Source organism: Mustela lutreola, chromosome 4 (assembly GCF_030435805.1).
Source record: "Mustela lutreola isolate mMusLut2 chromosome 4, mMusLut2.pri, whole genome shotgun sequence".
In the NCBI taxonomy this organism is placed as follows: Eukaryota; Metazoa; Chordata; class Mammalia; order Carnivora; family Mustelidae; genus Mustela; species Mustela lutreola.
In genome coordinates, this window is record NC_081293.1 from 7,289,905 (window position 1) to 7,315,442 (window position 25,538).

The 25,538-nt window shown below is 53.9% G+C and overlaps 1 protein-coding gene and 1 pseudogene across 2 annotated transcripts in view; both read right to left on the reverse strand.

Moving 5' to 3' along the window:
• The window catches only part of LHPP (phospholysine phosphohistidine inorganic pyrophosphate phosphatase), a 115,752-nt gene that overhangs the window by 85,175 nt on the left and 5,039 nt on the right, over positions 1 to 25,538 (reverse strand). Inside the window, exons 2-5 of one of the 2 annotated variants that reach the window (XM_059172898.1) lie at positions 13,330 to 13,517; positions 8,945 to 9,098; positions 2,203 to 2,266; positions 1,258 to 1,350 (exon numbers count right to left, since the gene is read on the reverse strand). In XM_059172898.1, coding sequence (XP_059028881.1) covers positions 1,258 to 1,350; positions 2,203 to 2,266; positions 8,945 to 9,098; positions 13,330 to 13,517 — 499 coding nt within the window. The remainder of the gene's footprint in view (positions 1 to 1,257; positions 1,351 to 2,202; positions 2,267 to 8,944; positions 9,099 to 13,329; positions 13,518 to 25,538) is intronic. The other variant, XM_059172899.1, reaches the window with a different exon arrangement.
• On the reverse strand, positions 19,556 to 19,651 carry LOC131830846 (U2 spliceosomal RNA; annotated as a pseudogene).

Here is a 25,538-nt window from a genome sequence, read left to right on the forward strand (position 1 = left end):
CGCTTAACCGATTGAGCCACCCAGGCGCCCCAGCAGCTCTGGTTGTCTTAATTATGTCTGCAGAGTTAGACGGCCATCTGAGTCCAAAAGCAGAGGAGGAACATACACGCAGGTGTGGTCAAGGGCAGGGACAGACTGGAAAAGCCCAGGCTGACTGGGCTGGGCTGGTGCAGCCTCACGTGAGCTTTTCTTCCACGGAGGAGGAACCGAACAGTCCAGCTAAAGAGACGACGGAATAAGTCAACATAGGAAGAGGCAGAAACATTCTCCTTCCCCACGTCTTACCTGCCATTCTGACTCTTTAAAAGGTAAGTGGTATTAAGAAAAATCAGTTGTGGGGCGACTGGGTGGCTCAGTCAGTTAAGCGTCTGACTTCGCCTTGAGTCATGATCCTGGGGTCCTGGGATGGAGCCCCGCATCGGGCTCCCCACTCAGCTGGGAGTCTGCTTCTCCCTCTCCCTCTGCCCTTCCCCTCTGCTCATGCTGCACACTCTCTCACACTGTCTCCCTCTCTCAAATAAATAAGATCCTTTAAAAAAAAACTCCATTGTGGGTGTTGTCATCTTCCATTTCTTCTTGCTTCTGATGTTGCCATGTCATCCTAGCCGCCTGTGACCATGTGAGGAATCCCGTCATAGGCTCTTCCAGAATCTTCATTCATCAGTTCATTGGTCAGTGCTTCACATCGAAGTGGCTTCTCGGAGGGCAGGCACAGCTGGACTCAAGCAGCGCCCGGTGGAAGCGGGGCAGGTCCCCTGAACTCCTGCTCTTGTCCACTGACCACTGTCCCCCGGATGCGGGCAGGCACCCCCGGGGCCTGCACGTACCCAGCGTGTACCCCGCAGCACTGAGGCGAGCACAGTCTGGCAGCCCATGCAACCCTCGGCCAGGCCCCCACGCCTTCCGCTGATCCCCCGGCTGGCCGCCCCTCACCTCTTCTGTGAACTACTGTGAACACAGTAGTAGGGCACGTCAATTCTTATCCTTCCAGAGAAGCAGCAGAAGTCACTTAGAAACGGCCACAGGCCTTTGTTTCTGACTCAAGGCTGACACGAATTTCGCCGCCTGAAAGCATTCAGCGGGCCTCCTCTTGGGGCTTTCTCCCCCTTCCCAGTAAAACCAGCTCTCGTGGAGGGCCGGGTCCACACCGGGCTGCCCAGCCGGCCTCCACAGGTGCCTAAGCCCCCCGGCCCGCGCTCCAGGCCGCCCCCGACCGAGCGGCTTCCACACACGGGCTCCCTCAGGAGACCTCCCTACCTCATGGGCTTCCACCCCCATCTCCTTCAGGGCCGACTGGAAATACTCAGGAGAAGGTTTCCCCACCACTTCAGCCTCGATTCCACAGGCGTACTGGGAAGAGAGAAAAGGACACAGCGTGGGTTGAGGACAAAGCCACAGGTGAGCCCTCCTCCGAAGGCCTCCCTCTGGGGAATCAAGGAAAGAGGGCCCCGAAGGTGCACCCGGGGCCAGGGGCCTCCAAGACACAGGACACTTGGGCTGAGAGACACATGGCCCCCACCTGGCCCCCTGCGATCTGCTCAAAAACCTGAGCACAGCAAGAGGCGGGCCACCCTCCCTCACCTCTCATTTGGTTGGTGCTCTCATTTGCATAATTGCTTCTCTCCTGTCCCCCAACTCAGTCACAGGCCCCCCATGGGAAAAGGTCCAGGGCTCTACCACAGTCTGCACCCGACTGTGGGGTGCCAAGAGCCAACACAGCAGCGAGGGTGGTAGGTGAGCTGACCTGGGGTGGCTGAGCAGGCACGGGTTGGGGGGTCACCGGGGACCCCATCTGAACCCGGCCCTGAAAAGGAGGAGGGAGTCAGGAGGGAGTCCCATTAGGACACGTCATGCTCAAGGTGTTGCAGATGACCAGTGTCAGGAAGGAGGCAGGTGGCAGACGGATGCCGAGGATCTGAGAGGACAGCGGCAGCGAGCAGGCCGGCGGTGGGCCTGGTGCGGGGCCTGGGAGTGGGAAGGAGCAGGAGGGACAGGACAGCAGAGTGACGACCCCGGCGGCTGAGGGGCCACACTCTGGAGCGGAGCGGGTGCTCCGCCTGAAGCCCCGAACAGGAGGGTGCCTGCTCTGGCAACAGAAGAGGCGCTTCAGACATGGAGTTCACCCCTCTCTCCCGAAAGACCAGAAGCATCCCAGACAGCCCCGAGATCTGAAAGCGGCTCAGACAAATTCAGGCCAGGTACCTCGAGCGCCTTCATGTAGGCACCAACGTCCAGCATCAGGCCCGAGTTCTCCTTGTAGTAGCGTCTACAAGAGAGGAGGAGGGGACACGGTGAGCGGAGCCCGGGAGCAGTGCCAGGAGAAACCGCCGCACCCCGGTTCTGCCAGCTCGAGAGAGCAGAACCATGGGTGAGGGTCAGTCCGGGCGCCAGGCTGGGAACGACCGACAGAGGTTGGCACGACACAGCCCAGCAGCGGGTCACCATGCCCGGGCGGGAGGGATAGTGGGCCAGCAGCTCTCACTCCCAGTGGCCCCCTGCTGCCAGCCCTCGGGGGACCCCAGGGGCAGATGGTTCCAGTTACTAACAGAGAAAGACAAGGGGCCTGCGTTGTATTCTGGGGAAGGGCAGAAGGTCCACAGAGCACATGGCGGACTCCTAACTGCTAATGATTAACCCTAATTGCTGCCCGAAGAAGAAAACCCCATTAGTTCCATGGCACCCCGCAGCATCTCCTATTAACTGGCAGTCCCGGTGCCAAATGCTTTCACGAGAAGACAACAATCTCTTCCTGTCTCACCCGAGGCTCATGGGAGCCTGCCTTTCTGAGGACAACTTCGTGACTCCTGTGAGCGCTGTGTTGGCCCTGGCCTCCACTATCTGGCCCTCCCGGGGCCACACCTAGACCCCTCGGGACACATGGAGAATGAATCCCAGTTCCGGAGCAAAGCCATTCCACTAGAAAGAGAGCAAAGGTAGTTTAATCTGCACTACTCAAAAGACAGGGTTAACGGGAGCCCAGGACTGTTAAAATGCTTTGAGACCCGTCACAGCAGGTGCCTCTCTTTCCCATGCTCTACAGACTGGAGAGAAGTCAAACAACACGTACACAGAGACCTGAAGAGAAGAAGAGTGAGGCACACTGACTCCAGGGCTCCAATCCAAGCTCTACATCCTTTTGACTATGAGACTTTGGGTTGCTGTAGCCCTCCGGGCTCAGTTTCCTAATCTGGAAAATGGGGGGCAAGGACCCTAGTGCCCACCTCATGAATTATTGTGAAGCTCAAACAAAACAATGTGTGCAAAGTTCTTGACATGACGTCTCGCACGCAGGCACTGCTCAAAAAATATTCGAGAAAATGATTATTCTGGTTACCTGGACTGGGCTACACGCAGGGAGCTATGAGCGGGGCCAGAAAGGATGAACACACGTCCTTCCCCTCTGGGAGGGTTGCAACCTGTCCTGTGCCTACTGAAATGTTAGAACTGAGCTTCCCAGGAGCTGCCGCAGGGCTGGCTCCTTTCCTCCAGCTCTGCGCCCCCGGAGTCCTGTCCTGCCCGTTCCTCTGGACCCCACCTGAGGCCCTGAAGGCTGCAGGAGCCTAACTGCCCACCACATGCTCCCCCAGCACTCGGTGTTCTCGGGCTCCACGCAGGCTGGCCTGCAAGGCTTTAGCCAAACCCTTGGCTTTGGGAGGGGCTGGTGCCCAGCCAATCCTTCCTGTCAGGTACACTGGGAGCCTGGAGCCCACGAAATGAAACTGGGGTGGGGACGGGGTGGTTCCTGTTATGGCAGGACCAGTGGGTCTCCAAGTGAACCCCAGGTTTCTTGGTCAGGGGTCACCCCACAAGGGCTAGGTGGGACACTGCACCCCTTCAGGAAGATGCCTGGTAGCCAAGCGGAACAGCTCCTGCTTATAGCATTGGGGCCTAAAAATGCTACCCCATTTAAACGGTGACCCCAAAACCCAGGGTTAGAGGTCCTTAATTGCCTTTGTCTTAAATCAAGAATCCAGACATGTAGTCTGCCTGATAAAGCCTCACTGAAGTGTTTCCTTCTATTTCCCCATTCCTACAATAAACCACTTTCCCTAGCTAGGTCCCAAGTTTTAAAGGAACGGCAAAGTCAAGTCAGGTTTGGCCTACAGGAAGAGGGAGACACTGGGTGCTGGGCCCTGCACTCAGTGACCCTGGAGTTGGGGTCCATAATTCAGTCCCCAAGATCCACGGCCCTCTCTGGGACTCAGAGACCAGCCCAGTCCTAGGCTGTCCCCGAGGGACTCCCAGTCTGGTGGGGAAGCAGCCCAGTCCACAGACAAATATAAAGGGGCAGGGCACAGGCAATGACCAGGGGAACCCCAGACTCTGCGTGCTCTGCTTGAGGAGGGCTAATCATGCTGGGCACAGGGAGACAGCATCCCAGGGACACATCAGAGCTGGGAGCAGAAACTAAAGCGAAGGGAACAGAATTGTCCAGCCATAGGGACCATCTCAGAATCAAGCAGCAGCATTCTGCTGAGGACCCCGTGGGCCGGATGACCCTCCAGGCCCGGTTTCGGCTTTGTCCCCTCATCCTCTGTATGAGGACTGCTGTGGGAAGGGAAGAGAGGGGCAGTGGGAGCCCAGAAGGGGCAGGAGGGGGACCAGGGAGGGCCTCCCTGAGGAAGGGACACAGCAAAGTGAGCCAGGGACAAAGGACAGAGGTGAGGAGAGAATGCGGCCAGCACAAGACCCCGAAGCCGAAGGACAAATTAAAAGCAACACCATCTTGTTGCAACAGGCACAGGTCTGTTTGGAGCAAAGGATTCTCTGGGCCTCTGGCCAGGGCCCTGGGCTGGCAGGAGGAGGCAGGAGCTGAGTGTACCTCCCTTTGGAAAACCTCCCGAGGACATGTTCCCAGCACAACTTCTGCCCAGCCGCACTCCCCAGAGTCTTTCTTCCCAAGCGACAGGAACCCGCACTTTCTGAAGTTTAAATTTAGTCCTGATAGAAGGAAAAACCTGAGCATATAGCTTAAAATACACAATCAGAACCTTGCCTTTGTTACCCTCATGTTTAGAGCCTAAAGAAAAAACTGACTTCCATAAATCAAAATTAGAAACCTTACAATTTCTTTTTTAACTGAATCTCGGCTTTGTTTTTCCAGTGTCCAGAATTTTTCTTTATTCCTTACTCATTCAGGAAAACCAAAAGCTACCTCAAAGGCCATCTGTTAGCTGAAAACATTTTTAGAGACATAGGAAATACAAGTATCTAAGTTAATTTTTTCTAAATATAAAGGTCCAGGTTATTCCTGAAACCGAAGAGATCTGATCCACCACCTTCGGTTACTGGCATCAGGAAAGCAGCAGCAGAAGCGGAGTGCTCCGACCACAAAGAAGAAACTGGGGGTGCTGAAGAGACGGGAAAGAGCTGGCCTGAAGCGGTCGGGTAGATTTTATGCTTTACTCTTCTGCCCTTCCGATTATTCAGCACGGCCTCCCTTCAAAATGACCACTTGACCTTTCCCACAAGAGCCATTAACCTTCCATAGTCTGTCGCGTAAACAGCTTAATTTTCTGACGGCAGCATGACAGAAGAAATTACAAAGGCAATTCCCACTCCCGGTCCAAACAGATGCCAAATGTAAATCACTCCATTTCCAGGAGGAGGACATTCTGCCCCAGTGCCCCTGCCATCCTGCCTCCTCCGGGGGCCCCGCGTGGCCCTGCGCCGGCAGAGGACGGCCCCTCGCCATCCACGACCCCCACTCGGACAGGACAGCAGCTCTTCATAGGTCCTTGGGCTGTCCCAAGAAGCTGCTGACCTGGGCCCCAAAGCTCTCAGTTCCTGTCCCTTGCTTCTGAGCGCCCAACCCACAGCCCAGGTCAGGAGCCCGATAAGTCAGAGGCACCCCCGATTGCGTATTTGTAAAACCAACCCTTGCCTACTCTTGAATTTACTACAAAATGAGGAAGCTAAAAAGCAAATGATTCCTTTTCTTTTTTCTTTTTCAACAACATATCTACTTTGACTACTCCCCAGTAGTAATAACGTTTAACAATTAGGGAAAATTTTAAAGAAAAAGTTTTAACGTAAATGAATCATGACAGATCTTCATTATGCTGTTCTCTAGTGAGGGGCTGGTGATCTCAGGGATGACTGAAGGATCAAGCCAGGAGCGTGAGGGAGTTGAGCAGGCCAAGTTCCATGGCTTGTAGCACTCTAATCGGCAGATGCTTGTGAGGTCGGAAAGGGACTAGAATGCTGAACTTATGTGTCAGCCTGACTGGGCCAAGGGGCCAGATATTTGGTCAAACATTATTCTGGATGTTTCTGTGAAGGTCTTCCTTGGGTGAGATTAACATTGAAATCAGTGGTCTCTGAGTAAATAGACTGCCCTCCATTCTGTGGTGGGCCTCATCCAATCAGGGGAAGGCAGGAACAGAACAGTATTATCTCCCTGAGCAAGAAGGAATTTGCCGGCAGACAGCCTTTGGACCCGGACACAGCTCTTTATGGGCACCTGGCCCCTCTTGGGTCTGCTTCTGTGACAAATCCTGACTACTACAGGACATATTTTATTTGCATGATAAACACATTAAATATTTTAAGTTCCTAAAAGAAATATATACTCTCAGGGCACCTGGGTGGCTCAGTGGGTTAAGCCTCATGCCTTCGGCGCAGGTCATGATCTCAGGGTCCTGGGATCGAGCCCACATCGGGCTCTCTGCTCAGCAGGGAACCTGCTTCCCTCCCTCTCTCTGCCTGTCTCTCTGCCTATTTGTGACCTCTGTCAAATAAAGAAATTTAAAAAAATACAATAGGAAATATATTCTCTCTTTCCTGAAATTTCTTTTGTTTGCCTATTTTGACAGAGACCAAGCCATTAAGAAATACCATGAGAAAAACAACCAAAATAGTGCACTTAAGTGGCAGCGGACTCTGAGCTTGGTGAAAGGGATGGCGAGAGTGGCGAGGCCTACGGTCAGCTGGAATCAGTGGAGGCGGTGGCCTCCGCTAAGCTTCTGCGTGTGGTGGAATGTGGGGCCCTGAATTATCAGATCTTCTGATTTTTTAAGTATCCAGAAATCTGGGAATTTTATATAAAATCTCCCAATTCTTTTTTTAAAGATTTTATTTATTTATATGACAAGTAGGCAGAGAGGCAGGCAGAGGGGGAGGGGGAAGCAGGCTCCCTGCTGAGCAGAGAGCCCAATTTGGGGCTCGATCCCAGGACCCTGAGACCATGACCTGAGCCAAAGGCGGAGGCTTAACCCACTGAACTACCCAGGCACCCACCCCAAAATCTCCCAATTTTTAAACACGCTGCCCCCAAATTTAGGGTCTTGTGAGGGCCAAACATCTGCTCTTGAAGTAGCCCCAGGGGAAAGGATTTATGGGCCGGGGACCCCAGCTTACTTCAACTCCTTAGGCCTCCATAAGCCCACTTCCAAAACGGCACTGCTGCTGCCTACAGCTCACAGGATTGTGGTGGGAATGAAACAAAATGGAATACGTAATGGTGCGTGGCCAAACCAAAGGTCCCCCCCTTGACTCCTCCGATAGCCGGCCCCATTTGGTAGGCGCAGGGCAGGAGTTCCCGACCAGCAGAAGCACCCAAGCTGGAAAAGCCTTCCGCAGGGACGGCCCCCAAATCCCCGCCAGGCACGAAAAGCTGGGGCAGGGCTCCAGAGGGTCCCTGCAAATGTAAGAGCCCATGACTTGAAAGCCTAGCACTGCCTTGTGCTGACAGATTAAGTCTGCACAGCTTTCTGGAAAGCAGCCCGGCGATGCGCGCGGAGAGCCTCGGATCCGCCTATGACTGCTTTACTTTCGTAGAAAATCAGAAACAACCTAACATCCATCATTGGGCATCGGTTTAAGAAAACTACAGGATAGGGGATGCCTGGGGGATTCAGTCAGGGAAGCATGTGCCTTTGGCTCGGGTCATGATCTCAGGGTCTTGCGATTGAGCCCCACATCAGGCTCCCTGCTCAGCTGGGAGCCTGCTTCTCCCTCTGCCTGCAGCTCCCCCTGCTTATGCTCTCTGTCAAGTAAATAAATAAAATCTTTTTTAAAAATTAAAAAATAAAAAATAAATTTAAATAAACTACAGGATATCCTGTAAAAAAGATTACAGGAAAACTGTGCTACACAGACATTTCTTTATCGAGTGGATAGCTGTTCACAAAGTACTGTCTGGTGAACAACAAAAACCCGGGTGACAAAACTAGGTCAGGTTTGATACTGATGCTCCAAGGACATCCCTTCGTAATGATTTCTTTGCTCCAAGAACCACATGGAAGGAAACACACCGACGTGTTGACAGCTGTTTTCTTGTGCAGTGGAATGGAAATCTCTGTTTTCTTCTTTTTGCTCAACTGTACTAATTTTCCTCCGATGAACATGCACTGTCTTGGTGCTAAAAGATGTTGAGAAAAGTAACCAGCATGGTTGGTTTGGTTTTTTTTTAAAGGAAGAGACAATGAGGACTGTGCTAAAGGCTCAGACAAAAATGCCAGTGACAAAATCAGAACTTTACAGAGACTACTCTGTGGCCAGAGATACAGAGCCCGGCCCAGAGCTTTCCTCCAGGCCCCCGAGCCTTCCCTTTACTACTCAGGTGCCCCCTAGAGACAATCCTTCAGTGCCTGGTGCTGTACCCTGTGCAAACACCCCTAACCTTGGGACAGTGAGCACCTTTGCTCTGAGGCCTCAACAGGGCTTCCATCCACAGCAGCCCTCCCTGGCCCCAGCCTCTTCCAGCCCAGGGCCCACTCAGAAGCCTGACCAGCCAGCTCCCCCAAAGCCAGAGAGTTCTCATTTCCTCACAAATTATTAAAAGAAAGGAAGCATGAAGGGAAAAAAGCAGAGAAGGAGAAGGAAGGCAGCCTATGCCCGCCCCACACCCACTTTTCTGCACCGCGTGCTGATTCTGCAAGGCCAGAGACCCACAGAGTGTCGTCCAAAGCAGCCGGAAACCCTCTTCCTGAAGCTGACTTACCCTTTTCCCAGAGAGATGAGCACAGGACTTTCCAGCTCCATGAGCACCCGGAAAGCCTTATTCATGTTTTGGTAAGAAAAGCTTTCTCCAGCATCTGCAATGACCACGCAGTTGGGGTTGGAGGTGTCAATCTGATCAAATTCTGAGCGGACTCCTGGAAAGAGAAAGAGGGATAAAGCCCTACGGAGACATGGCTCACGTCTCACCTCCTACCAGGGACACCTTCCGTCTGCCACGTGGGTCTGGACCCTCTCTCTGACGCACTTCCGATCCTCCCAGCTGTACGGGAGGCGGACTTGGAAGGGGTCTGACTCCCACTTTACAGATGAAGGAATTCCACTCCCCACAGTTGGGGTTTGTCAGGAGAAAGATGGACCCAGCCCGGGGAGCCCCGGCCCAACCCCGCCATTACCCCAGGGGTTCCTGTCCAATCCCACAGCAGGGAACCCATAGTTCTGCAAGTGAGAGGCGACATTTGCCAGGAAGACACAGATTCCTGAATGCAGGGTGAAATGAGGCTGCTGGAAACCTTTGTAGGGTCTGCACTGCTGGACCCACACTGTAAGCATTCCAGCCCAACCCCATGGAAGACAGGAGAGCCTCAAGTTACACACGTGCTGGAAGGAGTAGCCGCTGACCTCCACTGCCCCTCCGCTCACCGAGCCCCTTAGCAAAGCCTCTTCCTCCTTTCCTTCTCTGCCCTCCCCTATTTTATCTTTTTTTTTTTTTTTAAAGATTTTATTTATTTATTTGTCAGAGAGAGAGAACAAGCAGGGGGAAATGGCAGAGAGAGAGGAACAAACAGACTCCCTACTGAACAAGGAGCCCAATACGGGACTTGATCCCAAGACCCTGGGATCATGATCTGAGCCAGAGGAAGACTTTTTTTTTTTTTTTTTTTTTAAGATTTTATTTATTTATTTGACAGAGAGATAGACAGCACAGGCAGGCAGAGGGAGAGGGAGAAGTAGGCTCCCCACTGAGCAGGGAGCCTGAGGCAGGACTCAATCCCAGGACCCTGGGATCATAACCTGAACCAGGGGCAGAAGTTTAATCAACTGAGCCACCCAGGCATCCCCCAAAGGCAGACATTTAACTGACTGAGCCACCCAGGAACCCCTGTCCTCTCCAATTTTATTTTTTTTTATTTTTTAAAAGATTTTATTTATTTGTTTGACAGACAGAGATCACAAGTAATAGGCAGAGAGGCAGACAGAGAGAGGAGGAAGCAGGCTCCCTGTGGAACAGAGAGCCCAATGTGGGGCTTGATCCCAGGACCCTGGGATCATGACCTGAGCCGAAGGCAGAGGCTTAACCCACCGAGTCACCCAGGCACCCCTCTCCCCAATTTTAAATTAAAATCCGAGAACATTGCAAGGATAAACTAAGTTGTCAGCCTTATGCCCTCCATTGCTTAGGAAGAACCGCATTCTCACCTATCTTGGTCTTAGATGTTGACCTTGCTAATTAAAAAATAGAAGTAACTGCATGATACCACTTCCTATTTGGCAGAACAGCAAGAATTAAAAAGACAGGCATCGCCCGGCACTGATGGGGAAGCAGAGCAGCTGTAAGAGCCGGCTGGTCAGCACGTGAAATGATACAGCCCTCTGTATCATCTGGGGAGAGGCTAGCGGTTTCCGATAAAACTCAACAGCCACCTACCCTGTGACCCAGCAATTCAGTCCTAGGTATTTATCCAAAAGAACTCCACAGAAACATTCATAGCAGATCGCCTCCCTAATGGCCTAAAGTTGTTAACAGCCAGCTGTCGGTCAACAGGGGACTGGACAAAGCCTGGAATGTTCACTTAATGGAACAGCACTCCACAACAGAGAAGAAAAAACCTACTGATAACCCACAACCGTACAGATAATTCCCAACAACAGTATGTTGAGGCTGCTTGGACCCGGCAGATTCCAAAGAAAGGCGGTCCTCAGGGCACCTTGGTGGCCCAGGCGGCTAAGCATCTGCATTTGGCTCAGATCATGATCTCAGGGTCCTGGGATGGAGCCCCAGGCTGGGCTCTGCACTCAGTGCAGAGTCTGATTCTCCCTCTCCCTCTGCCCCTCCTCATGCACCCTCTCTCTCTCTCAAATACAATCTTAAAAAAGAGAGAGAGAGAGAGTTTTTGTATGCCTGAGGCCCTGGGAGGTCAGAGACTGAGTAGCCAAGGTTGGTCCACGGGCGCTGCGTGCCTCTCCGACCAACTCCTACTCAAAACCCTAGACACCAGGCTCCAGTGGGCTCCCCTGGGTGATGACACATTGCATGTACGGTCACACACCTCGGCTGGGGGAATTAAGTCATCTCAGGGAGTCTTCCCAGTTGAGGACCACTGAAAGGTCATGCCCCATTCTCCTAGAGTTCACCCCCGCCTCTCCTCCCTTTGCTGAGTTCAATCTGTGTTCCTTCACCGCAGTAAACCCTAACTGAGTCCAGCAGCTCTTCTGGGCCCTGCAGATCCTTCCAGCAAATTGTCAAGCCTGAAGGTGGTCCACAGGGCCCCGGCACAACTAGAAGCAGCAGGATTCTATTTATACAAAAATCTAAATGAGGCAAACTTCTCATGATGAAAGAAATGAAAATGCCTCCGAGGGGGTTGGGGATGGGGACTGAGTGCCAGTAAAGCTCTGTATTGGGATCACGACAGGGCTAGGGACACACAGATGGATGCATCTGACAGAACTCAGCAAAAGCGCACCTGAGATTCCTGCATTTCATTGTACATAAATTTTGTATCAAAAGAAAAAATTATAAACAGACATTGAACTCCAGTTAAGTGCTAAAGTGTTCTGGGGACATGTACCAGTGTCTGCTATTTACCTTGAAATGCATCAAAAAGATAAGAAAAGCGAGAGCCTGGGTGGCGTAGTTGGTTAAGTATCCAACTCTTGGTCTCAGGGTCCTGGGATCGAGCCCCGCATCAAGCTCCACACTCAGTGCAGCATCTGCTTAGGGTCCCTCTCCCTCTCCCCGCTCCTCCCCCCACCAGCACGCAAGCACTCTCTCTCTCCCTCGAATAAATAAATCTTAAGAATAAATCTTAAAAAAAGTAAGATGAAAAGATGGACAGAGCAATAGGTAGACATAATAAGGAAGAAAACAAAACATCACTAGTAAAGCCAAGGAGACCACATACAAAATTATTCTGAGCACAATTCCTTCAGCTTGGCTGTATGTTTGAAAATGTCATAATAAAATGCTGGGGGTGGAATTCATCAACAGTAAAACTTGGAAAAAGATTCCAAGTCTGGAGACAGGCATATTAATGGAAGAGAGATGCAGAGGTCCGGCTGAGGAGGGCACCTGGCTTCCCCTCCGGCCCGAGCGATCAAGGCCCCTCCGGGCAAACACTGAATCTCCTTCCCCTTCCCAGCGCACTTCACCCCCATTCCTCCCTCTGCCCCGGGGGTGGGGATTTTCTTTCTTAAGTTCTTCTCCTTCCTTGAGGACCTGTTCTGAAGACACGGGCAGAGATCCTAGATCACAGAGGAAGGGTTTTGAGAAAGAGGCTTTCTAAAGGCTGGGCGTATTGCCCTCAACCGGCACCAGAGCTCTGGATTGGACACTCGAGCCTTTCAGGGCGCACTCTCAAGCTCGGGGGCGCTCCCTCTCCTGCCGGGAGGCAGAAGAATATGCTTGCTTCTGCCGTGGTTTGTAAATAAAAATACCCAGCGCAGGGGAAGAAGGAGGGCTCAGTGCAATGACAGGGAAGTGTCCTGAACTCCGAAGCTCTGCTTATGTGTCTTCTTTTTAAATATTCAGAAGGCACCCAATAATACCACTCCTTCCACTTCCCAGAAAAACTCCCCAAGGAGGGTCAAAATGTCTCTTTCATTGCATTCAGACGAAGATCAGGATATAAACCTTGTGCCGTTTGCCAGAAAGTAGGGCTGGTTTTCACAAATAGAGATCAAGTTCAGGGTTGGGGGAGGGTGGCGGGGGAGGTGGGGGGAGTGGGGGATGGGGTGTGGCAGACAGAAACCTACAGACTTCAGTGGAGCCCCTCAGCCTCCTTCCCTGCCCATCTCCTGCCCCACAAGCCCTAGAAGCTAGATTTTTGCCGCTGTGGCGATTCCCTGCCCCTCTGGTCCATTCTAGATCAAAGAAATCAGGCTCAGAGGTTTCCTCCTTGGAAACTGTTCCATCTGGAACCCGCCTCTAAAGACCCTCCAGTACTCAGTGAGGGGTGGAAGGGAACTGGTCCCCAGCAGGGAGCCCACGAGGTTTCCACCCCACAGGCCCATGAGCACCAGCGGCAGGAGCCAAGCGTTCGTGTCCTCCCCGGTGGTCTGCCCAGGTCAGAAGGGCGCCCTCCCTCGGCCCCCACCTGGAAAGGAGGCACCGTCACCCCGACCAAGCCCAGGGCCCTGCAAGCCTACCGTCCTGGACAAGCAGGTGTGGCCGCAGGCCTCGCTCCTTCAGGATCAGAGAGGCGGCTGGGGCGGGGGCAGTCACCTCGCTCTCGGAGATGTCGAAGCCATGGTGCCGAAGCAGCTCCACCAGGTCTCCCCGGGACTTCTGCGATTCGTTGGTGCAGAACCTCACCTTCAGCTGTGACTGCTTCAGTCTGGAAGTGGGAACACGACAGGCAGAGGGTGCCATCAGCACGTGGAGCACTGGGCCTCCGGGGAGGAAGCTGGAAAGTCACTTCCCAAGGGCAATCAGGACCGCCAACGTGGGCCAGACCACGGTCGCTCCCTGAAGCCAGATTCGGCTGACCCCGGGGTCTGGACAGGAGCTGCTGAGCTGGAGCTGACCCTTTCCAGGGAACCCCGACCCTGCCCACAACGCTCCTTTCCATCTGCACTGAGCCTGTTGCTGGGGACACGTCCCCACTCCCTCGGCCTGGGACACCCCACCTGGGACATATCTCTGTCCCCACTCCCTCGGCCTGAGACACCCCCCACCTCTTCATCTGACACACAACTCCAGCCTTCTCCTGGGACACATCTCCACTCCTGCCTGGGACATGGCACCTCTCTACATGTGCCGATTCTCCCACCTCCCAAGACGGCAGATCATGATCCTATGATCCCAAGTCCCGTATCGGGCTCCATCCCACTCGGCCTGGCGAGAGATCGCCCATGCATGTCCGCGGCAGTTTCTCCGGACCGCTCCACCGTGATCAGCACTTCCACTGTGCACGTGGGCTACGTGTGCCTAATTACCTCCGCATCCACATTTCCCCTAAAGAACAAAGGCTGAGACACCAAGTTTGCGTGTGTCTTCTCATTGCTGTCGCCGAAGAAAAGTTTGCCAGACGGTCATCAGGTACATGAACGATCCCGGGATGGATAGATAGGACCCAGGGAGCCCCTGCAAGCCCAGGATTAACCTAACAAGACCCTGAGACCCAGCTGTACCCACATTTCTTCTCTCCTGAACTCCCAGGACCCCGGCTGCAGCCTGGCTGCACTTGGCCAAGTTCTCGGAATGCAAACCCACAAGCAGATGCCGAAAGAGGTCCCAAATGCTATAATATCCAACCCTCCCGCAACACTTACCGAGCATCTACTAAGTGCCTGGCTGGGGGCCAGTGCACAGAATTGTAACCTTGACCACAGGCAGGCTCCAGCTGGAGCCACAGGGAGGTGCTTTGAAGGACTGGAACAGGATAAAGAGACAGATGGGGGCCAGGAGGCAAAGAAACAGCCTCCAACAGAGGGAAGAGTGGACTCAGTCTGCACAGGAAAAGGGGCTGGCACAGCTGAGCCCATGAGCCAGGGACCCATTCTGATGGCAGATGTCCCCATGGGCCCAGAACACACAGCCCTCCCTAGACAAGCCAGAGCAAGACGGCAGTTCTACTTGGGGCGCCTGGGTGGCTCAGTGGGTTAGAGCCTCTAACTTCAGCTCGGGTCGTGATCCCAGGGTTCTGGGATCGAGCCCCGCATCGGGCTCTCCACTCAGCGGGGAGTCTGCTTCCTCCTCTCTCACTCTCTGCCAGCCTCTCTGCCTACTTGTGATCTCGCTCTCTATCAGATAAATAAATAAATAAAATCTTAAAAAAAAAAAGACGGCAGTCCTACTCAACATCTGCACAGAGTCGCAGCGTGGCGTCACGGAACAGAAGCCAGGCTACAAGTCAGGAGGTCTGGGAGACGTTAGGAAAACTAACCTGAGGGCACTAACTGCCACCTCGCACTGTTTGCAAACAGGTCTCTGACACAGCCATGCCAGCGGTCTCCAAACGTGCAGAAGACACCTTTACTTTTCAGCCATCCTTTCAACTTTTACATTTTTATAATATAAATAATATATCTGATCCAGTGTTAAGTGCATAATTTATCATTTAGTATTTATCAATAAATACCCTGTATAACAGATATGTGTTCCAATTTTGTGCTCTTGTGCAGAGGCAACACACAGAGTAGACCCAGTTACTCAAAACTATGGACTTGAAATCAACCTCTGCTTGGCCAAATAAGGGAGACCCCCGGTAAAAATGCAACTCTGTCTCAACCCTGGCGGTGACACGCTTTCTATCCTGCTTTATGAGTGAGGACACTGAGTCTCGGAAGGTCAGGAACTTTCTATTCCTCTTCCTGGATCTGAGACACTAGGGACATGGGCTAAGTTCTACTTGACCCCAACACGGATCCTGGAACCGATATGGAGTCAGAAACAAGAAGCACACACGGTAGCTACCCTATGAAGCCAAAGGTGGGAAAGGTCTCCTCCCAGGATGGGGTCTCAGAAAAGGCTTCTCAGAAGAGCCAGATCCAACTCAAAACTGATTAGGCGGCCAGGGTGGGGGGGCGGGGCAGAGGGAGAAACAGGTGCAGTGTAGGCCCTGGTCGGGTTCAGAATCTTTGAGCAGCCTTGGGTAAATGGAAGCTGGGCCAGAAAATGAGGCTGAAGAGGAGGGTCACTGAGCGGGTAGGGGTGCCTCAGGCAATCTGCTCCATCCCGGGGTGGAGGGAGCTCCAAATTCAATGCTCCTTAGTGATAACAGAACTGGGAAAAGGTGGCAGGTCTGTCCAGTGTCCCCCTCTCCACCCTGTGTCACACTGTCCTTATCCTAGCTCTGGCTGTATTTCTCTTTTTTTGTAACGTTAGCCAATATCTCCAAGTGTCTGACTTATATCTTTGTTTATTGTTTCTCTCCCAGACCTATGTGCTCCATGAGGTCAGCAGTGACATCTGGTCCATTCTCCTCGGGATTCCTGCTTCACACTGGGCTGGTACACGGCAGGCTCCCATTTGCTGAATGACTGAGTGACGGAAAATCCAAATGACAGCCAGTGAGAGGGACTCTTCCTTAGAACCACACCGACTACACCTACTGCCGCCCCCAAGGGTGCCCCTGCAGCCCCCTTCCAAGCCCCGTTGGACACAGGCAAGTGCTCCTTCGTTGTGACGACCTCCAAGCCCTGGAGCTGACAAGTGCCACCTGAAAAGAAATCTGTAGACTGACCAACAACAGAGTGAACACACACCTTGAGGCTAACCATGTCTTAATCAACAGCCCAGGTGGTTCAGTCCTTTCTTAATATTTGTCTTTCCTAATCAGAGAGTTATGAATGATCAATTACGCTTAGTGGTTAATTGCCCTTCATAAAGACAGCTTTTGTATTTTTAAATTAGGCAGTTAATATATTGTAACTAATAGCATCACCTTGTGCATCACAGACAGATCTTCATTGATTGGCACCGGGAATGTGTGATTCGCACCCAAATTAATGGAGCAGTTGAGCGAAGAAGTGCAGGGGTGTCCGGGGACTAATTATTGCTAATGAATTATGATGTGACCTTCTCAGAACAATGAACAATCGGTGTGACAGTGAGATGACAGTGCCTCACATCTGCTATTCAGAACACGACTTCAGATGCCGATGACAAATGTGTAAATAACACAACTCACTTCGGGACATTTCAGCCACGGGTCTCCTTTGAAATAACCACCTAAGTTCATAAGACATGTATTTAAAATCAAAGTACTCATTTTAGGATCAAATCAGCCCTTGAAAAACATCTAGCGCAAAATGTGTGGGGAGTCCCCTCCCTGTGGCTCTGTTCATCCATGCCCCCCCCACTGACGGCACCCCCTTTCTGACCATTTGGGACGAGTCCCAGGTCCCCTCTGTTTCTCGTAGTCACTGAAAATTATAAAAGCATGGTTTATTAGCAGAGTAAAGCGTGACTACAACATTACATTAAGTCCTGCCTCGGGACTCAGTGTCTGTGACTTGATTTGGTCCAGAACCACATGCTTTCTTCCCTACACATGTCCCCGGGCCAGTGCCCGGCGCACAGTCAGCACAGAGCACGAGCTGCCTGAGTACTGAGCCCAGAGACCAGCACCACTGTTCCCATTCTAGAGATGCCAAAACGGAGGCTCTGAGGGGCAGAGACCGATAAAGTCGCACAGCTGGTAAGCAGCAGAGCCCGCAGGCTGTAAACCGGCCTGGGGGGCGGGCGGGGGGCAGCTTTGCGCTGGTGTGTGCAGACCTGCATGTTTCCAGTAAAGGGAGTACTGTGCCCCCGGCAAGACCCAGGTCCAGGTGCGTGCAGGGCACACGTGAGTGTGTACGGGGGAGAGAGTGCGAGGTGAGTGGTCAGCACTGAAGGGAAGGCCCTGAACGGCCACTGCTGTGGACCGAGCTGCATTACACACACACGCACATACCTGCCTGGCAGATCCCTGTGTTAAAGCCCTGAGGAGGCAAGGAGCACTAAGTGAGGTCTTCAGGGTGGGGGTGTGAGAGGACAGGGATGACTGTCCTTAGAAGACCACCAGCAGGGGCGCCCGGGTGGTTCAGCCAATTAAGCCTCTGCCTTTGGCTCAGATCAAGATCTCAGGGTCCTAGGATCAAGCCCATCCGGCTCCCTGCTCAGCTGCTCCGCGGGCAGTCTGCTTCTCTCCTCTTCTCCCAAGAATGCCTGGCACACGGGTCCTCCCACAGGACCCTGACATCCCACGGTGGGGTGCAGGCCAGATCGTCCCTCTGAGACCCTGGCCACCACTTCAGCCCGCTGCCCCCTTCCCAGGAGTCCCACGGGAGTGGGATTTGCCCCCACGTCCTGTAGCCGCGCCGGATCTTTGAACTGACCTTTACCTCATCCCGGCAGGACAGGACAAACCCGCCTGGTGCAATTACTGTGCGTCACACGAACTGGTCCCCTGCAAATCACCTCGGACCTCACACAGCTGCTGGCTGTCGGCATCTGCCAGGGGCGCTCACCCGAAAATAATGGAAACCCTCTCATTATGGCTCCGTAGCAGGTAGAGCGCTAAGGCGATTACTGGACATCCTGACCGACCTTGGCACAGCTCCACAGCCTGCTGCCCTCTCCGGCTCGCCAGAGGGGCTGGGAGGGGAGGCCACCAGGGGGCAAGAAGGCTGCCCCAGACAAGGCCCTCCCAACTGGGCCCATCCTCCCTCCTCACTCCATTCCCCATCCCCCCCCCCCCCCAACCAGCTCTTGGGAAGCTGTCACCTTCGTATGCCCTACGGAGGGCTCAAGTCACCCAGAGTCTGCTGACCCTCCTCTACAGCCCAATCTTTGTCATCTTTCAAGGACTGGTTCGTGTTTCCCCTCCTCCAGGAAGCCCCCCCGGGCCCCCATCCCCAGTCTGCACAGGCAGAGCCCATCTTCAGCTCTGCTTTCACAGCCCTTGGAGGGTAGCAATGCTTTCCGATGGGAATTCCCTAACTAATCTGAATTCCAGATCTGATGGGCCCACGCATCATAAAGGAACAACATTGCCCTTGCATCCAGAGAACCTCAGGAATAAACCCCATGCTCCAAGCTAATCCTGCCTGTGGGCAGTATCGCCTCCCTACTGTGTCTAATTCTTCAGTGCAAGGTCTAGAGAATACCAGAGGAGAAAGAGTAAGGGAGCCAAATGCGTCCAGACAGGTGAACCCGAGACTGAGCCTACGCATATGGTGCTGGAGTGAGTCACTCCTTCACACAGGCTATGGACCAGACCGAACAGCCATGCCCGGAGACGCTCTACTGCCAGGCTGCAGGCCAGGGGGCCCAGTGGGGACAAGGAGGCACTTCGAAGTCTGATGACTATGGACTGTGGACGGAGGCACTTCAAAGTCTGATGACTGTGGATGACTGTGGCTCTGCCACCTAACAGCTGTGGGACCTTTAGCGAGCTCTCCCTTCTCTCTGTGCCTCAGTCTCCTCATCTGTAAAATGGGGACGACCACAGCACCTGTCCTGTCTCATACTGTGAGGCTTCAGCGAGACCCGCAATGTGCCTGCATGGGCCTGGCACCCTGTAGGGTTCACTCCATGCCAGCCGAGAACATCGACCAGGACACAGGAGAAACACAGCGGGAGGAGAGGAGAAGTGAGGGGTGAGGAGAGGGAGTCTCCCCATTCCTGTCTCAGTCTGCTCTGCCCCTGGTGCCACAACTCACGATGGTCCCCGGCGGAGCAGGGGTCCCTATGACTACTATAAGGGGAAAAGCAGCAGATCAATGAAAGGACATGCATGACACCTCAGGGGGCTGTCGTGAACCGGAACGCGGGCGGCAGAGCCTGGCCAAGGCCCTCAGCGAGATCAGTGTCAGCCGGACGCGACCCCGGACGTGACCGTCAGCCGGGGTATGGCTATGCCAGCCGCTGTCTCTCCTGGAAAGCCGCAGAGCTTGAAAACAACTCTGAGAGAGGACGTAGCAGATATTAAATTGATAAGAACAGATAATACACTTGATCTTAGTCAAAAGGCCAAGAATTAAGAAGTGAATCCTGCAAAGTACTTATTTGCTCTAAGAACCCCATTTTTAAAAAAAAAAAATAAAGGGTCAAACAGGATCCCGCGAGCGGAGCAGGAACAGTCTGCAGTGAGTCCCGCGTTTCCTGCACCCTCCCTGGCGCATACCAACAGGCGCCCTGTTGACTCAGGGAGGGACCCAGCCCAGGTCCCCGCGGCCCCGGTGACAGGCATCAGCTGGGGTCAGGGAGCCGCCCTGTGGCTGGAGCAGCAGCAGAAGGGATTTTGCCCCCATGAGAACAGGGTCTGGCTCCCCAGCTGGGGTCCTGCACTTGCAACTTGCCAAGCATCTAAAGTCTAGATACAAGTCTAAAGGTCAGACTCCTGGGGTCCCGGAGTCCTGGCCATGATAAGGGGTAATCCCAGTGCCTGGTCTTCTGCTCTCTCCAGGACTGGGCATGCCATGAGCCGTCCCGCATGCTGGTGTCACCATCAGACGAGGAACTCCAAGGGGCACCAGTAACAGCTTCTGCCAGTAGGTCGAGCTGGGCCCGCCACACCTCCCCCCTCCCTCCAGATCCAGCAGGGCTTTCTGCTCGGCTGACAGCCAGCTGCTCCCCCACTCAGGGTCCCTCCCCATTCTCCATCTGACATTCTGTGGGCAGCAATGCACATCACTGTGTCATCAGAGCCCAGGCCAGAAACAGAGTCCAAAGTATGGACAGAAAGAAGAGAAGGAACAAGGAACAAGGTGACGCACATGGACGGGCCCTGGCTGGGCCTCTCAGTCGGGCCAGCTGGCCAGTGACCTCAGGGAATAGGGACGAGGGCAGATAGACACTGGGCAGGCTCCAAAGCCAGGGCCCTTAAGAAACACGAGGCACCTCCTCCAGGTGCCTGTGACTGCCTCACCACCCAGCATGTTCTCTCTTACCTGCCTGAGTCTCAGAGCTCAGAGCAAAGGGGAATGCTGAGTCCACAGACATCAGTGTGCTATTTATTAATAAACACAACTTAAAATCAAGTGCAGGGAATCTAGAAACCAGAGGAGAGGTTCAACAGGATTCCACCAAGGGCTCACTTCACAGCGGGAGACTGGGGTGCAGAGGGATGCAAGGTACCCCAGGGCGTGTGTTGAGGCGCTGTGGGTTCTTCGGACCACTCTCCAACCCTGAAGAGCCAGTCACCAGCCATCACAGGCTGGTCTGGGCCAGGAGCAGCAGGGGACAGAGGCCAGGCACACCCAGAGCGAGGTGACAGGAGGGGGCAGCCTGACTCAGAAAGCGACGAGCCTACCGCACCTCCACCACCTCTGACTGTGTGGCTGAGGCTTCTGACCTGACTCTCCGATCTCAGTTTGCAAATCTGTAAAACAGGACACTAGCAGCAGGACAGTGTGATGTACAAATGTGATCCCCACAAACCGTATCAGAAGCACCTAGCATGCTGCAAAGACTCAGAAAATGCCAGTGCAGACTGACCAGTACCAACCACAAAATTTATGTGTCTGACAAGCCTGGGCTGGGGACATCTGGGCCTTGGAGGCAGGCAGTCTCACAGGAAGCCATATGCCCCAGGAACTGGGGCCAGGAGGTGGGGAGCCCAGATAGCACCACTAAGAAAAGAGGGCAACATTCAATCCAGCGAAGGGAGGCTGGGGCAAACATCCTGGGGCACCAGGGACAAAGGGAACCCCAACAACAGCCACAACAGTTCCCAGGGACTGGCTGCCAGGGCCTCCCCCAGCTGCCCAGGGCACCACCCACAGGCTCCCAGTGACTTCTCAAGACAATCTGGGAGACAGGTCTCTGTCCGCATTTATAGATGAGGATGTAGGCTTCAGAGGGGCTGCGTGCCTCACCCAGGACCAGAGCACAGAAGAGAACCCTCTATTACGAACCGGCCTCATGAAAACGTATAAAAATGTGAGAAATACAACCTGGGCACAGCTGAGTGATTTTGGGTGGAATCAGCACCAAGTTCAACAACAGAAAGACTTTTTGTATTTGCAAAAGAACCACTCCTTCCCCATCATCTGACCGTTCAAGCCACAAAAGGCTCCTTTAGCTCCTAGAGGTAGCACAAATAAAATGGTGGTTTCAGAGAAAATATCCTACTTAACTTACCCCCCGGTGATGCAAACGGGAAACTGAGGCACAAAACGGCTATGAAACCTGCCCAAGATTCCATCACAATCACAGGACAGAGTTGGGATTCAATACCCAGGCCCTCACCTACAAAAGCCGACACCGGCGTTCTTTTTTAGGTGACAGGTAGGAAGTGGCACCCACTCTCCCTCTCAGTGAGGCATCCTCAAGCCAGGCTCTCTGAGTCTCTGGTTGCTTCTCTACACATCCCGTCGGCCCCACGGTCACGGGAAATTGCCCTTCACACCTCTACAGGCAGGGCTGAGGCTGGGTTTGCCAATATGGCTTCTCCGTACATCCTTGGGGTGCTAGGGGCAACACGGGCAGGGGCGGCGGTGTTCACGACTCCTTTTGTAGGCCTCCTAAGTAACCCAAGCCACAAGGCCCTCCTAATCTGAGGGGCTTCCTACCAGAGGCAGCAATGTTGGGGTAAACCATGAACTCTCTTCCAGAACCACCAGCCCGGCTGCCCTTGATTTCCGTACGGTGACCCTGCCCACCTGTGCTGAGATGGGAACCCAAGAAACAGCCCTTGTCCCGTGCGGCCTCACGCCCCCATCCAGCATGTCTCAGTTTCCCTCCGTGTGGGTCAGGTGCATGACTCTACTGCTCTCCCTCCGAACTGTGCGGATTGTCGGGCCTCCTTTATCTTTCTGGACAAAAATGCTATTTCCTACACATTATTCTAGAACATGTTTTACTGACCACATACAACATTGATGTGACATAAATTGGGGCACCTGGGTGGCTCAGTGGGTTAAGCTGCTGCCTTCGGCTCAGGTCATGATCCCAGGGTCCTGGGATCGAGCCCCACATCAGGCTCTCTGCACAGCAGTGAGCCTGCTTCCCCCTCTCTCTCTCTGCCTGCCTCTCTGCCTACTTGTGATCTCTCTCTATCAAATAAATAAATAAAATCTTTTAAAAAAACATTTATGTGACATAAACTACTGTCAACATCAAACAGCGGCAGAATCATGGTCTGGGTGAACAGCAATCTATTTCCTCCTCTTGTCCTGCTAGACGTGCCCCTTGTTTCCCAGCCACGCCCACAGAGGCATGAACAGAGGAACTGTGGTGCTGTCGGGGCGCCTGGCTGGCTCAGTGGGTTAAGTGTCTGACTTGGGCTCAGGTCACGGTCCCAGGGTCGTGGGTTCGAGCCCCACACCAGGTGTGCTGCTCAGTGGGGAACTTGCTTCTCCCTCTCCTCCCTCTGCTCCTCCCCCTGCTTGTCCTCTCTCTCACACATAAATAAATAAAATCTTTAAAAAATAAACTGGGGGGCGCCTGGGTGGCTCAGTGGGTTAAGCCGCTGCCTTCGGCTCAGGTCATGATCTCAGGGTCCTGGGATCGAGTCCCGCATCGGGCTCTCTGCTCAGCAGGGAGCCTGCTTCTCTCTCTCTCTCTCTGGCTGCCTCTCTGTCTACTTGTGATTTCTCTCTGTCAAATAAATAAATCTTTAAAAGAAAAAAATAAAATAAAAAATAAAAAAAAAATAAACTGGGGCCCCTGGGTGGGGCCTCAGTCAATTAAGCCTTGGCCTTCCGCTCAGGTCAGATACCAGGGTTGTGGGATGGAGCCCTGCTCAGCAGGGAGCCTGCTTCCCTCCTCCCGGCCGCTCCCTTCCTTTGCTTGCTCTCGCTCTCCTGCTTGCCTTCTGTGTCAAATAAATAAATAAAATCTTTGAAATAAATAAATAAAATAAAATAAACTGTTGGGCTGTCCACTGGCCCTGACTTGAATATCGTTATTCATCAAAATACTTTGATCATTTTCACTGACTGGCTTCATCATCAATTATAGATTTGAAGAGGGAAAACATACATTTGTCAAACACTGTTCTCTTATTTATTTTTTTTTTTATTGGGGGCGGGGGGAAGTTCCTACCGCAGATTTCTTTGGGAAATAAATGCTCTGAGGCTACGGAAGATTGGGAAGTTCTGGCCCGGGATCTGCAGGGACTCAGCCCCCAGTGACAGCCAGCACCAGGGCAGAGGAGGCAGGGGTGTGGGCCAGGGGGCGAGGAGGATGCCATGTCAGGAAAAGGAGGCACCGGGCCTTCCAGTGCTCTGTGATTTGGGGGGAATGGAGAGGAAGGGGTGTGGTTGTTCCCACCCCCTCACCCGGTGGAGAATGCGTGGGTCAGGCCTGGTGACAGAAGGGTCTGGACTCTACTCCGCACCTTCATGCCCTAGTCAGGACTGTTTACAAGGAGGAGCCCACCCCCCGCCCACCCGAAATGGCAGCAGGTACGCGGCAGGGTGATCTTGTCAAAACACACCTTGTCCCAGGTCGGGGCTGAGTGAGGCAAGCTCCTGCTGGCCTTGACAAGCTCAAACAAGCAGCCTCCTCCCTCCAATATCCCCAACGGGCCTCCTCTGGCAGGTGAGGGGACAAGGCCCCGAAGGTAAGGCCCCCAGTCCCTCGCAGCTCTTAGTATCGCCACTCCTGGGCCCGGATGCTCAGCCCTGGCGGCCCAGCATTGAGGAGGGGAGGGACGGAGGGGTTGGTCCTGAGGTCTGCAGGCTGGCGACTTCGGACAAGGTGCCCCTGGCCCCATCCGTCGCCATCAAAACCTGCTGGGAGGGGCCTCGGAGTCAAGAGGGTCCCAGGGCTTCCGGGACACCCTGGGGCTGGAGAGGCCCCACCTGGAAGGATGGGTTGTGGGTCTGGCGGCCCTGGGTGGGAATTGCTTTATGAAGCGGCCCTGGGCTCAGGCCTGCTCCCTTCCGCCGGCCACAAAAGGGCTGGGCCGAGCAGCTGTGCTTTAGTGGCCGGAGACAGGATGCAGTAAATGCCCACCTGCCTTTCACATGCAGATGCCTCCGGGGCTCTCCTTTGTGCCGGCCAGCCCCCGGGCTGGCCCCCGCAGCCCCCGCTGGGCCCGGCCCTGCCTCTGAATGGCTCCCCCCAGGAGAGCCCAAATGCCCAAGAATGGGCTCCAATAAAGGGCCCGTTGGGGGCACCCCGGGCTGGTTACAGATGTCCCATTACCACGCCCGCCCACAAATCCTAGTGCAGTAAGAGCGCCTGGCAGCACTGCCCCCAGCAGCTCCAGGAAGGAGCCGGCGTGGCCTCCGGGGACACTCCTGGCGCCGATGACATCTACAAACCCCAACGCAACCGCAAGAGACCCGCGAGGCTACGCTTCCCCCACCCCAGCTCCCCAGCTTCCTGCCGGCTGGGTCTCCCCCCATCAGATATGGGTCTTCCCAAGGCCCTTTACACTGATTCTCCCAACTGTCCCTCTGCCTCCTTCCCAGCCGCGGGTCCTGTCAGTTTAGAAGTGCTCGGTAAACACTTGCCGGCTGGAAGTGAATGAAGGAGCAAACGCCTGTACCAAGAGGTAGCATGGTGCTGAGCGGGACACGGAGGCCTTGGAGTCACAGGAACCCAGGGGTTAACCTGGCCCAGCCAGCTTTTCCACTTCGGCCAGTTGCTGAATCTCTGGGCCTCCGTCCCTTTGAAAAGGGGCCCGAAATCCCTACTTGGGGGTGGGCTGGGAAAGCAGCTATGTAGTCAAACACCCAGCTGGGACCCGACAGGCCCCCCTCAATCGCTGGTGACCACTATGACTGTGGTCCACATGGTTCTGGAAAGCAGGGCTTATCCTCTGCATGTGCTCCATGTCCCCAAAACAGTGGGAACCTCTTAGAAAACCTGGGGACAAACATGTCACTGCAAAAAGTCTAGGAAGAAGAGTAGTCAGTCGTCCCCCTTGGGTTCCTCAAATGATGGTGCTGCTGGGAGCCTGTGGTGCTGGGGGCCT